At 34.6% G+C, this 15,370-nt stretch overlaps 2 protein-coding genes across 2 annotated transcripts; both read left to right on the forward strand.

Moving 5' to 3' along the window:
• The first annotated feature begins 505 nt into the window (after positions 1–505).
• LOC136800795 (uncharacterized) lies at positions 506–7,373 on the forward strand. Its single transcript, XM_067057452.1, has 8 exons — positions 506–1,545; positions 1,727–1,898; positions 2,018–2,217; positions 2,568–2,649; positions 2,805–2,901; positions 3,070–3,387; positions 5,691–5,873; positions 6,109–7,373. The coding sequence occupies exons 1-8, from the start codon at positions 1,376–1,378 to the stop codon at positions 7,371–7,373; spliced, it is 2,487 nt and encodes an 828-aa protein (XP_066913553.1). The 5' UTR covers positions 506–1,375.
• Positions 7,374–7,635: 262 nt separating this feature from the next.
• LOC136800682 (DNA ligase 1-like) lies at positions 7,636–9,706 on the forward strand. Its single transcript, XM_067057337.1, has 7 exons — positions 7,636–7,745; positions 7,916–8,167; positions 8,293–8,364; positions 8,537–8,623; positions 8,726–8,788; positions 8,882–8,935; positions 9,080–9,706. The coding sequence occupies exons 1-7, from the start codon at positions 7,652–7,654 to the stop codon at positions 9,427–9,429; spliced, it is 972 nt and encodes a 323-aa protein (XP_066913438.1). The 5' UTR covers positions 7,636–7,651; the 3' UTR covers positions 9,430–9,706.
• Positions 9,707–15,370: the final 5,664 nt, after the last annotated feature.

Here is a 15,370-nt window from a genome sequence, read left to right on the forward strand (position 1 = left end):
CGTAGAGTTAATTATCTTGAAATTAAGTTTAATTGCCATGCAACGTTATGGAAGGGATGGAAGGCAGTGGAAGGAGCTGTTTGAGTTTGGATGGTGCCCCTAAGTAAACACAATTTTCTCCCAGAAAACTAGTAGAAAGATTCCAGAAAAATAATCAGAATCTCAGTGTGGGAAGTGGCATCTTATTGTTGTATTATGTATTTTTACTTTTATCAGAACGATGGAATCTTCCCTGCTTGATCCTTTGGCATGTGGCTTTGCTAAAGTTGCTGTTTTCAAGATGCTCATCGATGATCCTAAGTCACCATATGAGATGCATTTAGAGAGGTTATATGTCATTCCCCTGGCTTCTCTTTAATTTTATTTATTGACCCCATGAAAAGAAATTCCACTTAAAGGATTTCATTGTCATGAAACTTTCCATTGAGATAAAAGTTAGCAATCCCATTTTCAGAAAAAGGTTTGCCATTTTTAGAGAAAAATTCATCTCAAAATCCATCTCAAGTTTTTCTATCTATGACCCAAAAATTATTTTTATTTTTGAAATGTGTTAAATTTTGATTTTTTTTTGTTATTGCAGATTTAACTCAATGTTCGGATCAGAGATTGATATTAACAAATATCGTAGAAACTTTGTCAACATCAAACAGAAAGTATTTGATCTTGGAAGAAAATCAGCTGCTGATAAAGCTATAGTTTTAGAAAAGTTTAGTGTTTTGGAGTGGGATAAGCTTTGTGATGGGAAAAAGAAAAGGCATACAATCTTCAATTGCAAACAAGGCTGTATACAAGATGACGTATTGAGATCTGCGCTGAGAACCTTTCCCATTAAGAGTGCGGCTGTAAGGGCAAGAGCCGAAGAAGCTGGTCTTTTTAGGCCCTCAAAGGAGGAAATACAGACAGAAACCAGTAAGATTGTGAAGCAGCTGAATTCCAAGTACAGGAAAGATTATGGTACCACCTTTGATAGCCAGTACAGAGTTTGTAAGGGACAGAAAACGAAAGGAGAGGTATATTTTAAATGGAGCAGTTATAATTGTATTTGTTTGTCAGAATTTTGAAGTAAATATTTCAGTTCAAAATATCCAAATACCTTAAAGGAAGAAATTTTATGGACTTGGCCAAAAATCTGAAAAGTTCCTGTCATAATTGTTTAGAAAAGATCTGTCAATTTTCAATTCATTTCGTCCATTCGCAAAATTGAATTCCTACCAAAAAAAACTTTGCCAGACTTTTATTTCACATTTTTTTCTTTAAGGTAATCAATTGCCAGTTGTTCAACCTTCCAATGTTATTTAAGGAAAAAAAATCTCACAGGCTTAGATTAGACCTAGAAAAAGACTTGTTGTGAATGCAAACTACAGCTAAAATATGAATGAAACTTCCAAAAAAGGCAAAGGCTTTAGCTATTATAAGTTTTTGTTTTCAGAAAGAAATTATTTTTTTTAATATTCAACTTTTTTCTTTTTTCAAGACTCGCAAAACCATTATCAAAGAAGTTGTTAAAGACATTCAAAAGCAGAATAATGAAACCATTGTGACAAGGTATACTTTTCTCATCCTGATTATTAACAGGGTATCTGATTACTTGAAAAAGAGGATACCAAGTGTTGGCTAAGAAATACCAATATGTTTATTAAACTATTAATTTTTATCATGCCAGTGTTTTGTTATCCTTTGAAGTTAACAATAAATTTTGAAGAAATCTTTGTTATTCTCTTTGTAGAGTTCTTGGTACACGGACATCGTATGCGACCCATGATGAAAATCGCAAACTAACGTCACACGAGACCTATCAAAGTTGCTTGGACAGAACAACCAAACAAAAAAAACGTTCCGTGTTGAATCATGCTGGAAACATTGCTAACTATGTATTCGATGAAAAAGTATTTGATAAGGTATATGCTCAGTATTTCACTCTTTCCGGATATTACAGTTCACATTTTTTGATATAATTCAATTTTCACTGTTATAGATTTTCTGTAATCTTCAAAAATGTTTTTTTTTGCCTTTTCAGGTTAAAAGTTTTCCTCCAAGAACAACAATCAATTACAAAAAGCTTGCTGAAGACTATAACTTGAAACACCGCATCACCAATAAAGTGCCTGGACATCGTGGACAAATCATGGAAGCTATTTTGGACCAATCTGACATTGACATGAGCCAATTTGAAAAAGCCTTAAATAGTGGTCCAAGGTTCAGACGGGCAAAGAGAAAGTATGTTTTCCTCATTTTTTTATGTCTTGTTACTGTAAAGCTTTTGGCTAGTGATTGTTTGAACTTTGATCTATTTGGTGGAACATACAGTGACTTTTGGTGCAAACACATATTCTACAGAAACTTCTTTTACTTTTAAAGGTGATAGATATAACATTTGTGGACTAAATAAACCTGTGTGGGGATAATTCATCATCATCATCATCATCATCATCATCATCATCATCATCATCATCATCATCATCATCAGACTCAAAACTGTTGAAATATTATCAAATTTAGACATTTCTAAGGATGAGGTATTGTCTGACATTGACATTATAGAAAATTATTTTCTTCTAATGTTTCAGGATACTTGATACAAACATAGCAGTGCCCTCAGATGAATCGAGTGAACAAATTCAAAATCGGATGCGTTCTTATATTGAATCTGTGAGTTTTAGTTTGTTATGAAAAGGAGTTACATGTTTTAAAATATTTAAACCTTCTTTTAACCTTCTTTAACCCTTAACCCCATGCTAAGGGAATTATCAAATATATAAGCGTTTTGCCTATAGAACTTTTTTCCCCATCTTTTCAACGCTCAGGGAGAATACAAGGCTGGTGAAATGATCGTTCCACAACAATACGAACGCCTAATAATCAAAGATGGTGTGGTTACAACGGAAGTAATTGAAATCTCAGGTACTTATCTATTTATACAGATCTATCGGAGGTGAATTAGTGTCTCCTTTGAAAAGAAGTCTCTCTCTTTATCTCTCTTTCATTTATCATGCTAAATTTAAACACCTGGAGTACTGCTATTAGAGTAGTCCCAAAGCCAAGAAAGTATATTTTAGATACTTTTTTCAGGTCGGAAGTTTGTCTTGGATGATATCAGAGAAAAGCTGCTGGCGAAACATTCCAATTATATGAGGGTGAAACCAGACTTGTATTATGACGAAATGACGATGGAAAATTTAAAATTCGAATTGGAGGTGAGATTGAAAGAAAAGCTGGACGACACTAAAGATGCTTCTTATCTTAAAAATCTACACCGAACACGCTCGTTTGCTTGCTGGCATGATACCTCCTGTGTCTCGAATGCGTCGCATTTTTTGGTACTAGTTCACGTGTTGTACGACGAAGCTTTGTTTTACACAGATGATGAGTATGCAGCAAATTCTAATGGTAAGGATACACCCATAATTACCTATATTCAAATTAAGTTTTTCATTGTATTTGGCTTTTGGAAGGATTCGCTAATTGTAGGATGAGTTCACTCTAAATTAATCAAGTAGTAGTTTCTTTTACTGCGTAATACTTATGTTCTGTTCTTTACCAATTTATTCTTTAGTCATTTTGAATTATTTCTTGCGATCAATTTTTATTTGTATCATGTTGAAAGTCATTAAATAAAAAAATTATGAATTTCATGACTATGGTTTATGTGGTAATATCCTATAATGCCGGACATTTAATATCACTTCTGTTTTCCTAGTACAAAAGTGGTATTTAATGTCTGGCATTGTAAGATATTACCACATGAAACATAGCCATTGAGAACATAATTGTTGATATTCCACCAACTGACTCTGTTTACTTTTATGCTCCTTTCATTTTCTCACCGTTTCCATTTATTGTCCTTAGATTTTGACCCGTTTACACCGTCACATCTTTTTTATTTGTAACTGAAACATTTCGACCGATCTAATCAATCAACGAAAAAAAACTCCTGTCGTCATTTTTTTCATTTCTAGACTTATTGGATCTTTTTTTGACTTTCGGATACTAAGGGGTCTGATATCCATTTTGTGCATTGACAGTTGTACGCAATGAAGTATAATCCCGAAGGGCTAGAAGTCAATCTCCTTGAGCGGCTCGACTGGTTTTTACACAAATCAAACAAAAATATACCACTCGAAATAAAAGAATCTCCTACATTCGATACGTCTTAGAAATACGGCCTTTACTATTTGGCTTCACTTTTTCTTGCCTCAGAAAGGTTAAAATTCGCTTCTAGCTCTTCGAACATTAACTTCACCGACTATAATCCTTTAACTTATCGGGGGAAAAAATATTGGAGTTTTATTTATTCGGGAAAAAATTTCGTCACCTATAAAGGCATTTTCGTCACTTTCCCCCAACCAAATTTCAAATTCGTCAGACCTTTCATTTAGTCATTTCACCCAATTTCCATTAAATTTCCTTCACTTCATCTTGTAATTCCCCTAATTTTGGTTAATAAAGGTGTGAAAAATTTAGATTTCAATTTTAATTGGGGTTTAAAAAATTGGGCAAAAGTTTTGGTCGGGGATAAAAAATCGGGTAAAAGTTTTAGTCGGGTGATAAAATATCGAGGGAAAATTGCGTCGCCCCTTCAAAATTTTCGCTAAAATGACCAAATATCGGAGCGAAACTTATTAAATTTGTGCATTTGCTCATTTTAAAAAAACAAATTGACCTAGTTCGCACCTTTCATTGGTGACAGGAGAGAATTTAGGAGAGTGAGCATGGGCTTATCATCGGAATTGACTTATAACTTGCGCTTAAAATCGGAATCCGAGGGGCTTATATCTACATTTAGCTTTAAGTAAAGCAAAAAATTAACTTTTAAATTTCGAATTTGCCGATGGATTAGGAACTAGCATTTTAATTGTGTTCGGAGCCCGAGATCAAAAAATTAGGCGGCAACGCTATTTCGCATCTCTTCAAACCATGAAATTGGCTTGTTGTCCGTGGAAATCCTACCAAAACTTTGCTTCACTTTTCGATAAAGGCCCAATGTACCTACTTCATTTAATTTAAGCTTATTTCCTCTTTTTTCGAAATTTGAAGCTCGGGCGAGAAATTTTGACGATTTTAATCGGATTTCCAAAGATCCTGCTCATGCTTGCATTATTTAGAGCCTTTTCAACAAAAAAAGATCTAAGTTAAAAGCCCAGAAGGGCTAGATTTGCGGCTTTTATCGAAAAGTGAAGCCTAGGTTTGGAAGGATATCCTACCAAAGTCACGTGACTAAAATATGCAATTTCGCCAGTTTGAGAGATGTGAAATAGCGTTTGCCGCCTACTTTTTTTGATCTCGCGCACCGAAAACAATAAAAATGCTAGATCCTATTCATCGGCACGAAATTTAAATAGAGTCCTTACCATTGAGTTTCAAGCCCGAAGGGCTAGAGGTCAATCTCTAACCTTTCTCAGGCAAGAAAAATTGAAGCCTTAAAATATGCGCCGTATTTTTGATGACGGATTGAATCTAGCAATTCCTTTGTTTTCGAGTGATATATTTTTCGAAATTAAGCGGTAAATTTTAGTTTCAATCTGTCATTTGTGTAAAAACCAGGCGGGTCGCTCAAGGCCGCGCAACTTTGGTAGGATTTGTTGGCTTCACCAAAAGCTTCAATAAATAGTATCAAGTTCTCGTTTCAAATTGGAGAGGTCGAAAAAAAATGGGAAAGGTGTATACGACCATGATTGTCTTATTATTACTAGGCCTTTTGGTTGATATTGCTGACATTGTGGAGACCCCGGAAATGTACATTCTCGCACGTTGCCCTAGTAATGACCAACAGCTGATGTATAGCCCGATACGCCTTCAAGATATCAAGAAAATGCACGATAAACCAATGAAGCATCGTGGCGTAGAAATTGCGGACAGAATGAGGTTATTCAAGGGTAAGTGCTTTTTTTCGATCCAACTAAGAATGTGTGGTGGAGTTTCATTTTCCTTGAAAAAAGGGGGTGGTGGTATTTAAGACAATTTTTTCCTAAAATTCAGCTTTATTACCCCTCTGTTTTGCGTCAAACACACGCTTTTTTAAAAGGTTTTGAAGAACATTTTTCTAAGTTATTTTTTATTTGAAATGGTCACAAGTAATACATAAATAAGTACAATAAAATCTTTCACTAGGCGATGCCCCAGCTTGCCAGCTAGAGGCAGGTCACCAAAAGGGAGGACGATTCTTTTGCTGGTTTTGCCAATTGGATGGTAACAGAGGAGATGATTTACAACATGTGCTGTATAGTAAAACCACATCACTGGATGACAAATGCAGAGAGTTGTTTGCAACGACTGTTGGTCGGGAACTTCAAAGAGAAGGCGCTGCTCATTATGCTGACCACCTGCAAAAAGATAAAATAATATCAGATCTTAATCAGAGGAAGGTCGAGTTTGTTTCACAAAACAAGGTTGAACATTTGAGAAAAATTCTTGCTGAGGAGATGAAAGGCACACAAAGAGTCCCTGCACTGTTGGCCGGGTCCAATCATAAGTCGATGACCGAGGCAGGTTTATACAATTATGAAGTTCTACCTCTGGATCCTATGCATGCTCTCAAAGGTCACACGGAAAACTTGTTGGACCAAATTCCAAGGCATTTGAATAAGAGGAAAAAACGCACCTTTGACAACACGTTGACAGCTATTTGGAGAGGGTCTCAACTGAAGCGAGCTCGAGATTACCGTAATGCTCTCAATGAGCTCACGATTACACTAAAGAACGGTAAGATCGAAGACTGCTTTTTCAAAATCTTGAGAAGCCTTTGTGAGATCCAGGATATCATGTATTCCAGAGAGCGATCACCTCAGTTGATTTTTCGTTTGTACAACCTCGTCTTCATGCACATCATTTACATCAAAGAGGCATTCGATACGATCAAAAAACGAACGACAAGAAAATTTCACGGCCAGTACATGCACGAACTCATCGAGGGCTGCCATCAGTTTCGAATAATGAGTTTACCATCAGCAAATGTTGAAGAGGAAGAACAAATGTTCAAATTTTTGAAGCATGCAGCAACTTGGACATCAAACCACCATCCAGAGAATGTCTTGGATAACGCCTTCGTCAGGATGCAAGTCCGTGATGATTATGCAGATCAAAAAAACCTGGTAAAAAGAAGAAAGAAATCAAAATCAGCATGTTCAAAATCAGGCGATCAATTGGACCCACTACCCTCTACTCTGGTTCCTTTTTCATTCATTAAAAAGCACCCAAGAACTTGGCAGGGTCATCTACAAAGGATCGCTGATTTCTTGGAGGTTAAAGAAATATGGACGGAAACCAATGATGGAATTACCTTACACGACCTTAAGCCTTTGAGCCTCCCGCTAGCTCACTTCAGGTCATCGACGATAAAAAATGAAGTTACCAAATTACAAGGCAAGTACTACTAATATCTCACTTCTACTTATACGAAATAAAAACCATTGTTTTTGACAATTTCTATATATTTATTTGTCCGAGATTTTAGTACCGACCCCTGGACAAAAGAAAATTAGCCTAATGAAAAGTTTAGCCCCAGCCAGGAATTTCCTCAATCTACTTTAAAATTTTTTACCAACGAAAAATATTTCTTCATCTGAAACAGCCTTTATTTTACAGGACTGTTGGCACTAATCTGTTTAATTTTTCTTCAGATAAATGGAATGATTTACTTAAAGAGAAACCCGACATGGTACCAGCAGATAAAGTAATGAATGATGAAGGGAAATTATACAACATTGGGTCAATTTCAAGATTGCGGAAAGTGACAATTGTGTTTGATGGTAATTTTTATGCCTAATTTTAATGTCTTTCTTTAGGTTCCACTTTACTTTCTTTATAAAAATATTTTCCTTGAGGGTACCTTGAAAGACAAACTTTTCCAATGTCAGGTGTTGAATGTTGAATGATAGTTGCAATTTGAATATTTAACATGAAGTTTCTTAATCCATAGAACCAGAGATAGAACCAGTTAAAATCAACAAAGACAGTTCGAAAGAAGGAGAAGAAGACAGTTCTGAAGAGAGTGATGAAGAAGACAGTTTTGAAGAAAGTGATGAAGAAGTGTGTTATGAAGAAAGTGACGAAGAAGAGTGTTCTGAAGAAAGTGATGAAGAAATTGCCAAGGAACATGAAGACGGAGAGGATAGATTTGACAAAAGTGAACACAACAATTTTGATATAACGATGATTGCTGAAGATGACGGTGAGACTGACTAAAAACAATTCTGCTGATATCAGCCAAAAAAATGGACATAATCTGACATAATAAAATCTGTCCCACGTTCTTCAAACTTTCAAGGAATTTAAAAGTTTTTTTGAATTTTTCAGGCACAACAAACAATGTCGAGGAAGCAATGCAAGGAGAAAACGAACTCATGAATTTCAACACTTCACTTTTTGGTAAGAATTAATTTCAAAATATTTCACATCATTATTCTATTGAAAAAAAGTTTTTTTTGGATCAGATCAAACAACATACAACACACACAAAATAAATTTTACTGTTGTAAAATCTTAATGGGGCTGTAAAGCTTGAATATTGAGAAGATTGCTTTTTATGATAACTATTTAGAATACAAGTCAGTGGATACATCAATTTTGGACAAAACACCTTCTACTCTATTCAATGGTCTTAATATCCAGAGTCCTTTGATGCCAGGTAAGCCAATAAAGATAATCAATATCGGTTGAAATTCAAAAGGGCTCTTCTATTATCTCTTATAATCGATTCATAATAATTATAATCATTATTTTTTAATAGCACCATACTCCAAAGTCAATGACATACCAAAAACGCCTTCGTCAAAGCCCATCATGACTACATGTGAGTAATAAAAGTTTATAATTTGAGATAATATTTGATATCATTCATAACTTTGTCTTAATAATTATTGAAGTTTCTTTTTTATGCTTATAGCTACACCTCAAGTACCAAAACCATCAAAATCTTTGTTCGGGGATAGTGAGAGTAGTAAGTACAATTTATGTACTAGTTGTTGTTATAATTTATATTTGGCTAGATTTTGAATTTCTTGAAAAAAAAAGATGTATTTATTTTTTCAACATTACACTCAAAAATTTTCAGATGCTTATACTGTTTCCTCTTTTTTCACAGGCAGCAGAAACAAAAAAAGGGAAGTGTTACAATTGCGAAGACAGAAAATAACAACAAAGTCCATTTTGACATCACTCTTTGGAAATGATACTCTAGCAAATCAATACGAGGCTTGCAAGTTGAAGGATAACAAAGAGGACTTGAAAGACTTAGTAGCTCAAATCCAGATCAAATTGACTCTTCTTTGGGATGATTCTAAAGAAAAACTCAGAACCATGGAGATGGATACTATCAAATCTGATAGCACTTACTTGTTAAGACCAACAGATGATAAGGACTACTTGGTGGTGCGCAATGTTTTGTCACTGATCAAAAAGCTAGAAGACAAGTTTAATCTAAATCTTGAATAGGACTGGCAAATATTTTTTAATTCATTCTAGTAAGCTCTTTTTCATCCAAAATGTATCATGTTCTCGTTGGTTTTCAATGTAATACCTCTTTATTACATGAACAAATCAGAATTTTAGTCAATATTCTTAATAATATAATTAGTTGTTAACAAAATAAGCACTTTCCTACTGTTTTTACCAGGATTATATAGGTGGTTTAATATCAATAGTGTATGAACAAAAAGCCTGAATTACAGCAGTAAGTTTGGTCTATAATTTTAAAAGAGACCATAAAATTTCATTTTAGTCCAATTATTTATCATTTTTTATTCACTCTGATTCACTCAACCCTTTTTAAATAGTCCATTTTAATTTACTGGTCCTTTCATATTTATATTTCACAAAGGACTGTATAGATTATCTTTCATAGAGGTTATTTATTTTTATTACTTTCATAATTTTTATACAAATCTTAGTAAGTTCCATATTATACTTTCCTATAGATTTTTCACAATTTTTACTGCATCATTTCAAATGTAGCAATTCATAATGTTGTTATTACAAACCTCAATTTATTGTTAAATTTTATAGTATGTGTTCTTACCTTTACGTTATTTGTTCAATGATGGAGGTTTTGTTCTTCTTTTTGCAAGATCATCCAAATTTCTGTTCTGTAAACATCACTTTGTAGAGTCCTGTTAATGAAATGATAAAAAATTTCATTATATCATATTGTTCTATTGAACAACTAATTACTCACAATTTTAACCACTTTTGAAAAGTTTGTGATTTTTTGTTGTTTAATTAAGTTTGACAAGGTTTGGTAATCAAACTATTCCATTAATTATGTCTAGATTCAACATAACGTTACGTTTATCAAAACCTTCAACATATTCAACAAAAAAACCTGTTTGACAAAGTTCGTCAACAAGAAATGTTTGACAAATTCAGCAAAAGATTCTGTTCCATTAATTTGGACAACAAAGTTTGATTAAGTTGGACAAAGTTCAATTTAAAGTACACAGTTTCATTGTTTTGATTAATTATGATGTCTGGAGTTATTTATGCTGGAGTAATCTGTTATTCAATAGACGTCTTCTTTTCCTAAACAACGTTAATCAAAAGTTTGTACCAGGCGTAGTTAATTGATAATAGGCTGTGAGCAATAACTAATTAACGGATTAGATATCATTTAATTTATTAATTATCGAGGACATTTTGATAACTAATCGATCGCATCGATTGTATCGATAGCTAATTGAGGTTAAAAATTGTGAATATAGAAATAGCTATCAATTATAGATTTTAAAGGGACATAAAAGTAGTAAAAGGTAAACATTGCGTGGACCACGTGTCATTAAAGAGAACAATTAAAATCAAGTGCCCACCCGCTACATACGGTTTCTTTACAAATTTCAGTACTTTTATGTCCCTTGTTTTAATCGATAACTGAATATAAGTTTGGTTGTCAAACTTTAATCAGGGCTGCACGACTCTTGTATTTTTGCAGACGGCCGGTTTGTTTTGCAGCGATATATTACGGAGAGATTTCTGTGAAAAAGTTCAGAAATTAGCTTCTTTTTATAAAATGAACAGCGTTTGAATATTTACAGCAACAAAGCTGACAGAGGCTCTGAACTTTAATCAAATAATACTCAAATGATTAAAAATATAGAGTTTGATTAAAAGTTTGATTTTTAAGAAATTAAACTTTATCGAAAGGACTATTAATTTGCCAATTTGTTGTATATAACAAAGTTTTTTGTCGATTTGTCAAGCATTATTTCAAATGAGCAATAATGAGTGAAGCATACGGTGCCTGTGTTTTGATTAAACAACCTCGTAATTTTCTGTAAGGTAAAGGAAAGTAGAATCAATCCGAAACAATCATTGAACCATATCGAACTTTCATCGATCGAACAACGAACACTCATCGAACTAAATCGAACTTATCAAGAAATTTTCGTAAAGTTCGATATGTAGCTATCGGGTTCGATAATCGAGCTATCGTTCAATTTTGTTCGACAAAGTTTGATGGTTCGATAACGAACCGCCTGCCTGGACCTAGGTGCAAGATATTTATACCGTTTGACAGGCTGGAGTAATTTGTTAAATTCAATAGATCATCCCTTCCAAACAACTATTTAAATCGCCAGACGGTGTCAATCGAACGAATCAAACGCCGAATCAATTGAACTCAATCGAATAATTGCAATTCGATTGTCGAACGTAATCGAATCGCAATCGAATATTACCCAGGGTTTGCTGTTCGATTGCTTCGATTACGTTCGATGGTATTCGATTGATTCAATTATATTAGATTTTATTCACTTTGGTACGGTACTTAAGCACTCGGTCGCCCGCTAAAAAGCCCTAAAGGAGTGATCCAATTTAATTTAATCAAACTCATCAAACATAATCCTAATCGAACGAAATCAAAGATTATTCGAATGCAAATGACAATCGAACATAGTTCAACTATCAATCGAACCAATCTAACCTTACTCAAACGCAATCGAATACAATCGAATATTACCCAGGAATCGGCCGTTCGATTGAGATTCGATTACGTTCGACAATCGAATCGCAATTGTTCGATCGCGTTCGATTACGTTCGATTGCGATTTTTGTTCGAAGTTGTTCGATTGACACCGTCTGGAAATCGATGATCAATTTTATGGGTTACAGCCATCTGGGTTCAATCAATAAATAATCGATACCTTGGAATTAAATAATTGTTGATCTGATACTTAGATCTTTTGAAGGTCTGATCGATTATATCGGATAATCAATATCTAATCCATCAATTACTTATTGATGACAGCCGATTATCAATTATCTCGATTAACTATGCCTGGTTTGTATAATTGTATGTATCGGATTAGAGGAGCTCGGCCAAAAGGAAGTAAAATAATTGGGTTATTCCAGTTAAAAGAATAAAACCTCATGTGGTGTATGAATTAAAAATAAGTAATGAAGTGTTACTGAAATCCATCTAACTTTTGAAAAGGTATATTATATTTGAATTTTATCTTTCCCTACTACAGTACCTATTGTTACTATATTTAAACATGAATTTCAGCAGCTTGCTGACAAAGCAGGACAAAGGCTTGAAAGTCAACTATCAAAAAACACAACAGACACAAAATTTACCTTAAGTTTTGAGGAGTAAATCGACTTAATAGGAGCGTAAAACACAAACCAACTAAAAAATATGTACCTTTACCTGATGATGTTCTAGCTCTCTTTTGCCTTTAATTGCAAATCTTCAAGAATCCTATTCATCTGACAAGTCAAATAAACGCCAGTTGACAAAATTGAATGTTCCAAATGTTTTAACTTCAATCACCAGTGTATTTATGCATACGAAGCAAGAGGATTGTGAAATTAGGTAGATGTTCAAATCCGTACAGATAAATTTTCGTCGCCATCTTGACCTTCCTTGTCCAAAAGTGTTTCTGCAAATTCTCTTCCATATGAAAATGAAAGACTGGTTGAAAAAATTCACGGAATTTTTTTTTCGATGACTGGTCACACGGACCTAATGTGTATAATTTGCGGCCCCGATTAAAAATCCGCGGTCAGTAAGGCCAGCGATAGAACTTCATCCCGCAACTTCGCCCCGCCAGGTATCGGAAAACAGGTCTTTCAAAAATCGTAAACATGGACCCTTATTCCCGTTGAGCAGTAACAAAATACAAAAATTTTGAAACTGAAGGGTTGAAAGGGTTTACAATCTTCATCAAAATCAATTTAATTTAGTTTTACCGAAATTTTCCTCCGATTTTTGCTTCTAGACTGGATAAAGTCTATGTAAGGCTGGATCTACCTCGAAACCCATATTTGATGTTTTTTATGAATTTTACCAAATTATTTGGCCTTTTTTGACGAATTTTCTTCCTTTCATTGAAATTTAACCTTCCTTAATATAACAAAAGGTCATTTAGACAGCTAATTATCATTTTTAATGACTGAAACGAAAATACTGATATATCATGTAATTATGCTTCTGTTTAATTTGATAGGTCAATTTTTAACGTTTTTGAGCATTTTCCGAAAGTAACTTTTCCATTCAATTGAGCATAACTTTTGATCTAATGCATCGAATTCAATAAATAACCCATCAAAATTTAAGTTTATCTTTCTTCTTTCCAATGAAATAGGAATGCTTCTTTTAAAACTTTTAGATTTCAAGAACATTAGATTTAAAGAGAGAAACTTTTTTTGTGGCGCACCCGGTATTTTTATAATTTTTTTTTTTTCTTTTTTTTTTCAATTTTTCTAAATATATAAATCAAACCAATCAAACATTCTGTCAAGAAATGAGAATTTTATGCGAAAAAGAACCAACAAACCAATAGAAATAAAGTTAAAAAAGCCAAGCAGAAAAACACAAACACCAAGAATCACTCAAAGACCCAACCAATGCAATCTGGAGTTCCTGACTTGCGACAGGCGCAGCGGCTTTAAACATGTTTTCAGGACGTCCAACACTCAGCCTCCCCCAGATTCCATAACCCTGAACCGACCCGCAGTCCAAACAAACTAACAAACATAGAAAAATAAACAAAAACTCCCACACAAATATAAAGAAACAAAAAAAGGGTAAACAACAGACAAGAACAAGACAAACGACAAAATACAAATATCAAAAAACACAAATTTTCAAAAAGTAGGCCCAGAACCCGGTTCGACACCTAAAGTCCGTGCAGCCGTCTGCCCGGGAAAGAACGAAAAAGAAAATGACTGAGAAACCAGGGTTTGAGAAAAGAGGATGGTAAATGATTTCGGGTTTTATGGCGGATTTTGGTAGATGGGAAATAAAATGGCGATGGCGATTATGTACAGTGCTGTTCATGTTCAGTCAACTTTATCCTCTTTTTGAGGGTTTCCCTTGCAAAAGAAATCAGAGGAAAACCTTGCCTTGTGCAAAAAGTTATTCAATATTGCAGACAAGTAGTGCAATTTTTACAATTCAAAACTGGTGTCTGGGAGGATGTCCATTTCACACGAAAGATAAGTATCTAGCATTCAAGTCAAAGTTTTTTGGAATCCTTAAACATTGTGCTATCCAGAAATATATATTTGTAAACTCGGATAGGCCATTTTCAACTCGCACAGCTCTTGAAAATTGCCAGTTTTACTGCCTTCAAACAAGCAATTTACTACTTTTTGTCCCCTCCAGGATGTAAATGTCAATGTTGCAGAAGTCGAGACTGCAAATTATTTTGTAAAAATTAAGAGCACCATCACATTGTGTTAAATTTTTTACCTTGCAATGTCTTGGAAAGTTGAAATCGGGTTGGTCTAAAAAGCAGGGTAGCCAATTGGGGTAGCCGATTGGGGTAGCCAATTGGGCTAGGTTGTGGGGTACCCATGTAAATCACAGACCAGAATTGATGTAACCGATTCTGTATACGTATTTTACAGACCTCTCGCTGAAAACAGGTTTTTTCTTAGGAAACCGTTGTTAAGGTAAGGTAGAACGATAGTGACGATGGTCGTTGTTCCTATCTGGTCAATGCATTGCTGGTGATGATGGTTCTGGTCAATACATTGCTGGTGAAGATGGTTCTCTGATCAATGCATTGCTGGTGATGGTTCTGGTTAATGCATTGCTGGTGAAGATGGTTCTGGTCAATGCATTGCTGGTGATGATGGTTCTGGTCAATGCATTGCTGGTGAAGATGGTTCTGGTCAATGCATTGATGGTGATGATGGTTCTGGTCAATGCATTGCTGGTGAAGATGGTTCTCTGATCAATGCATTGCTGGTGATGGTTCTGGTCAATGCATTGCTGGTGAAGATGGTTCTCTGATCAATGCATTGCTGGTGATGATGGTTCTGGTCAATGCATTGCAGGTGAAGATGGTTCTGGTCAATGCATTGCTGGTGATGATGGTTCTGGTCAATACATTGCTGGTNTTTTGCTTCTTGCTCCACACATGTGTTAAATCAGATT

Source organism: Clytia hemisphaerica, unplaced genomic scaffold (assembly GCF_902728285.1).
Source record: "Clytia hemisphaerica strain Z4C2 unplaced genomic scaffold, Clytia hemisphaerica genome assembly, whole genome shotgun sequence".
NCBI classification, from domain to species: domain Eukaryota; kingdom Metazoa; phylum Cnidaria; class Hydrozoa; order Leptothecata; family Clytiidae; genus Clytia; species Clytia hemisphaerica.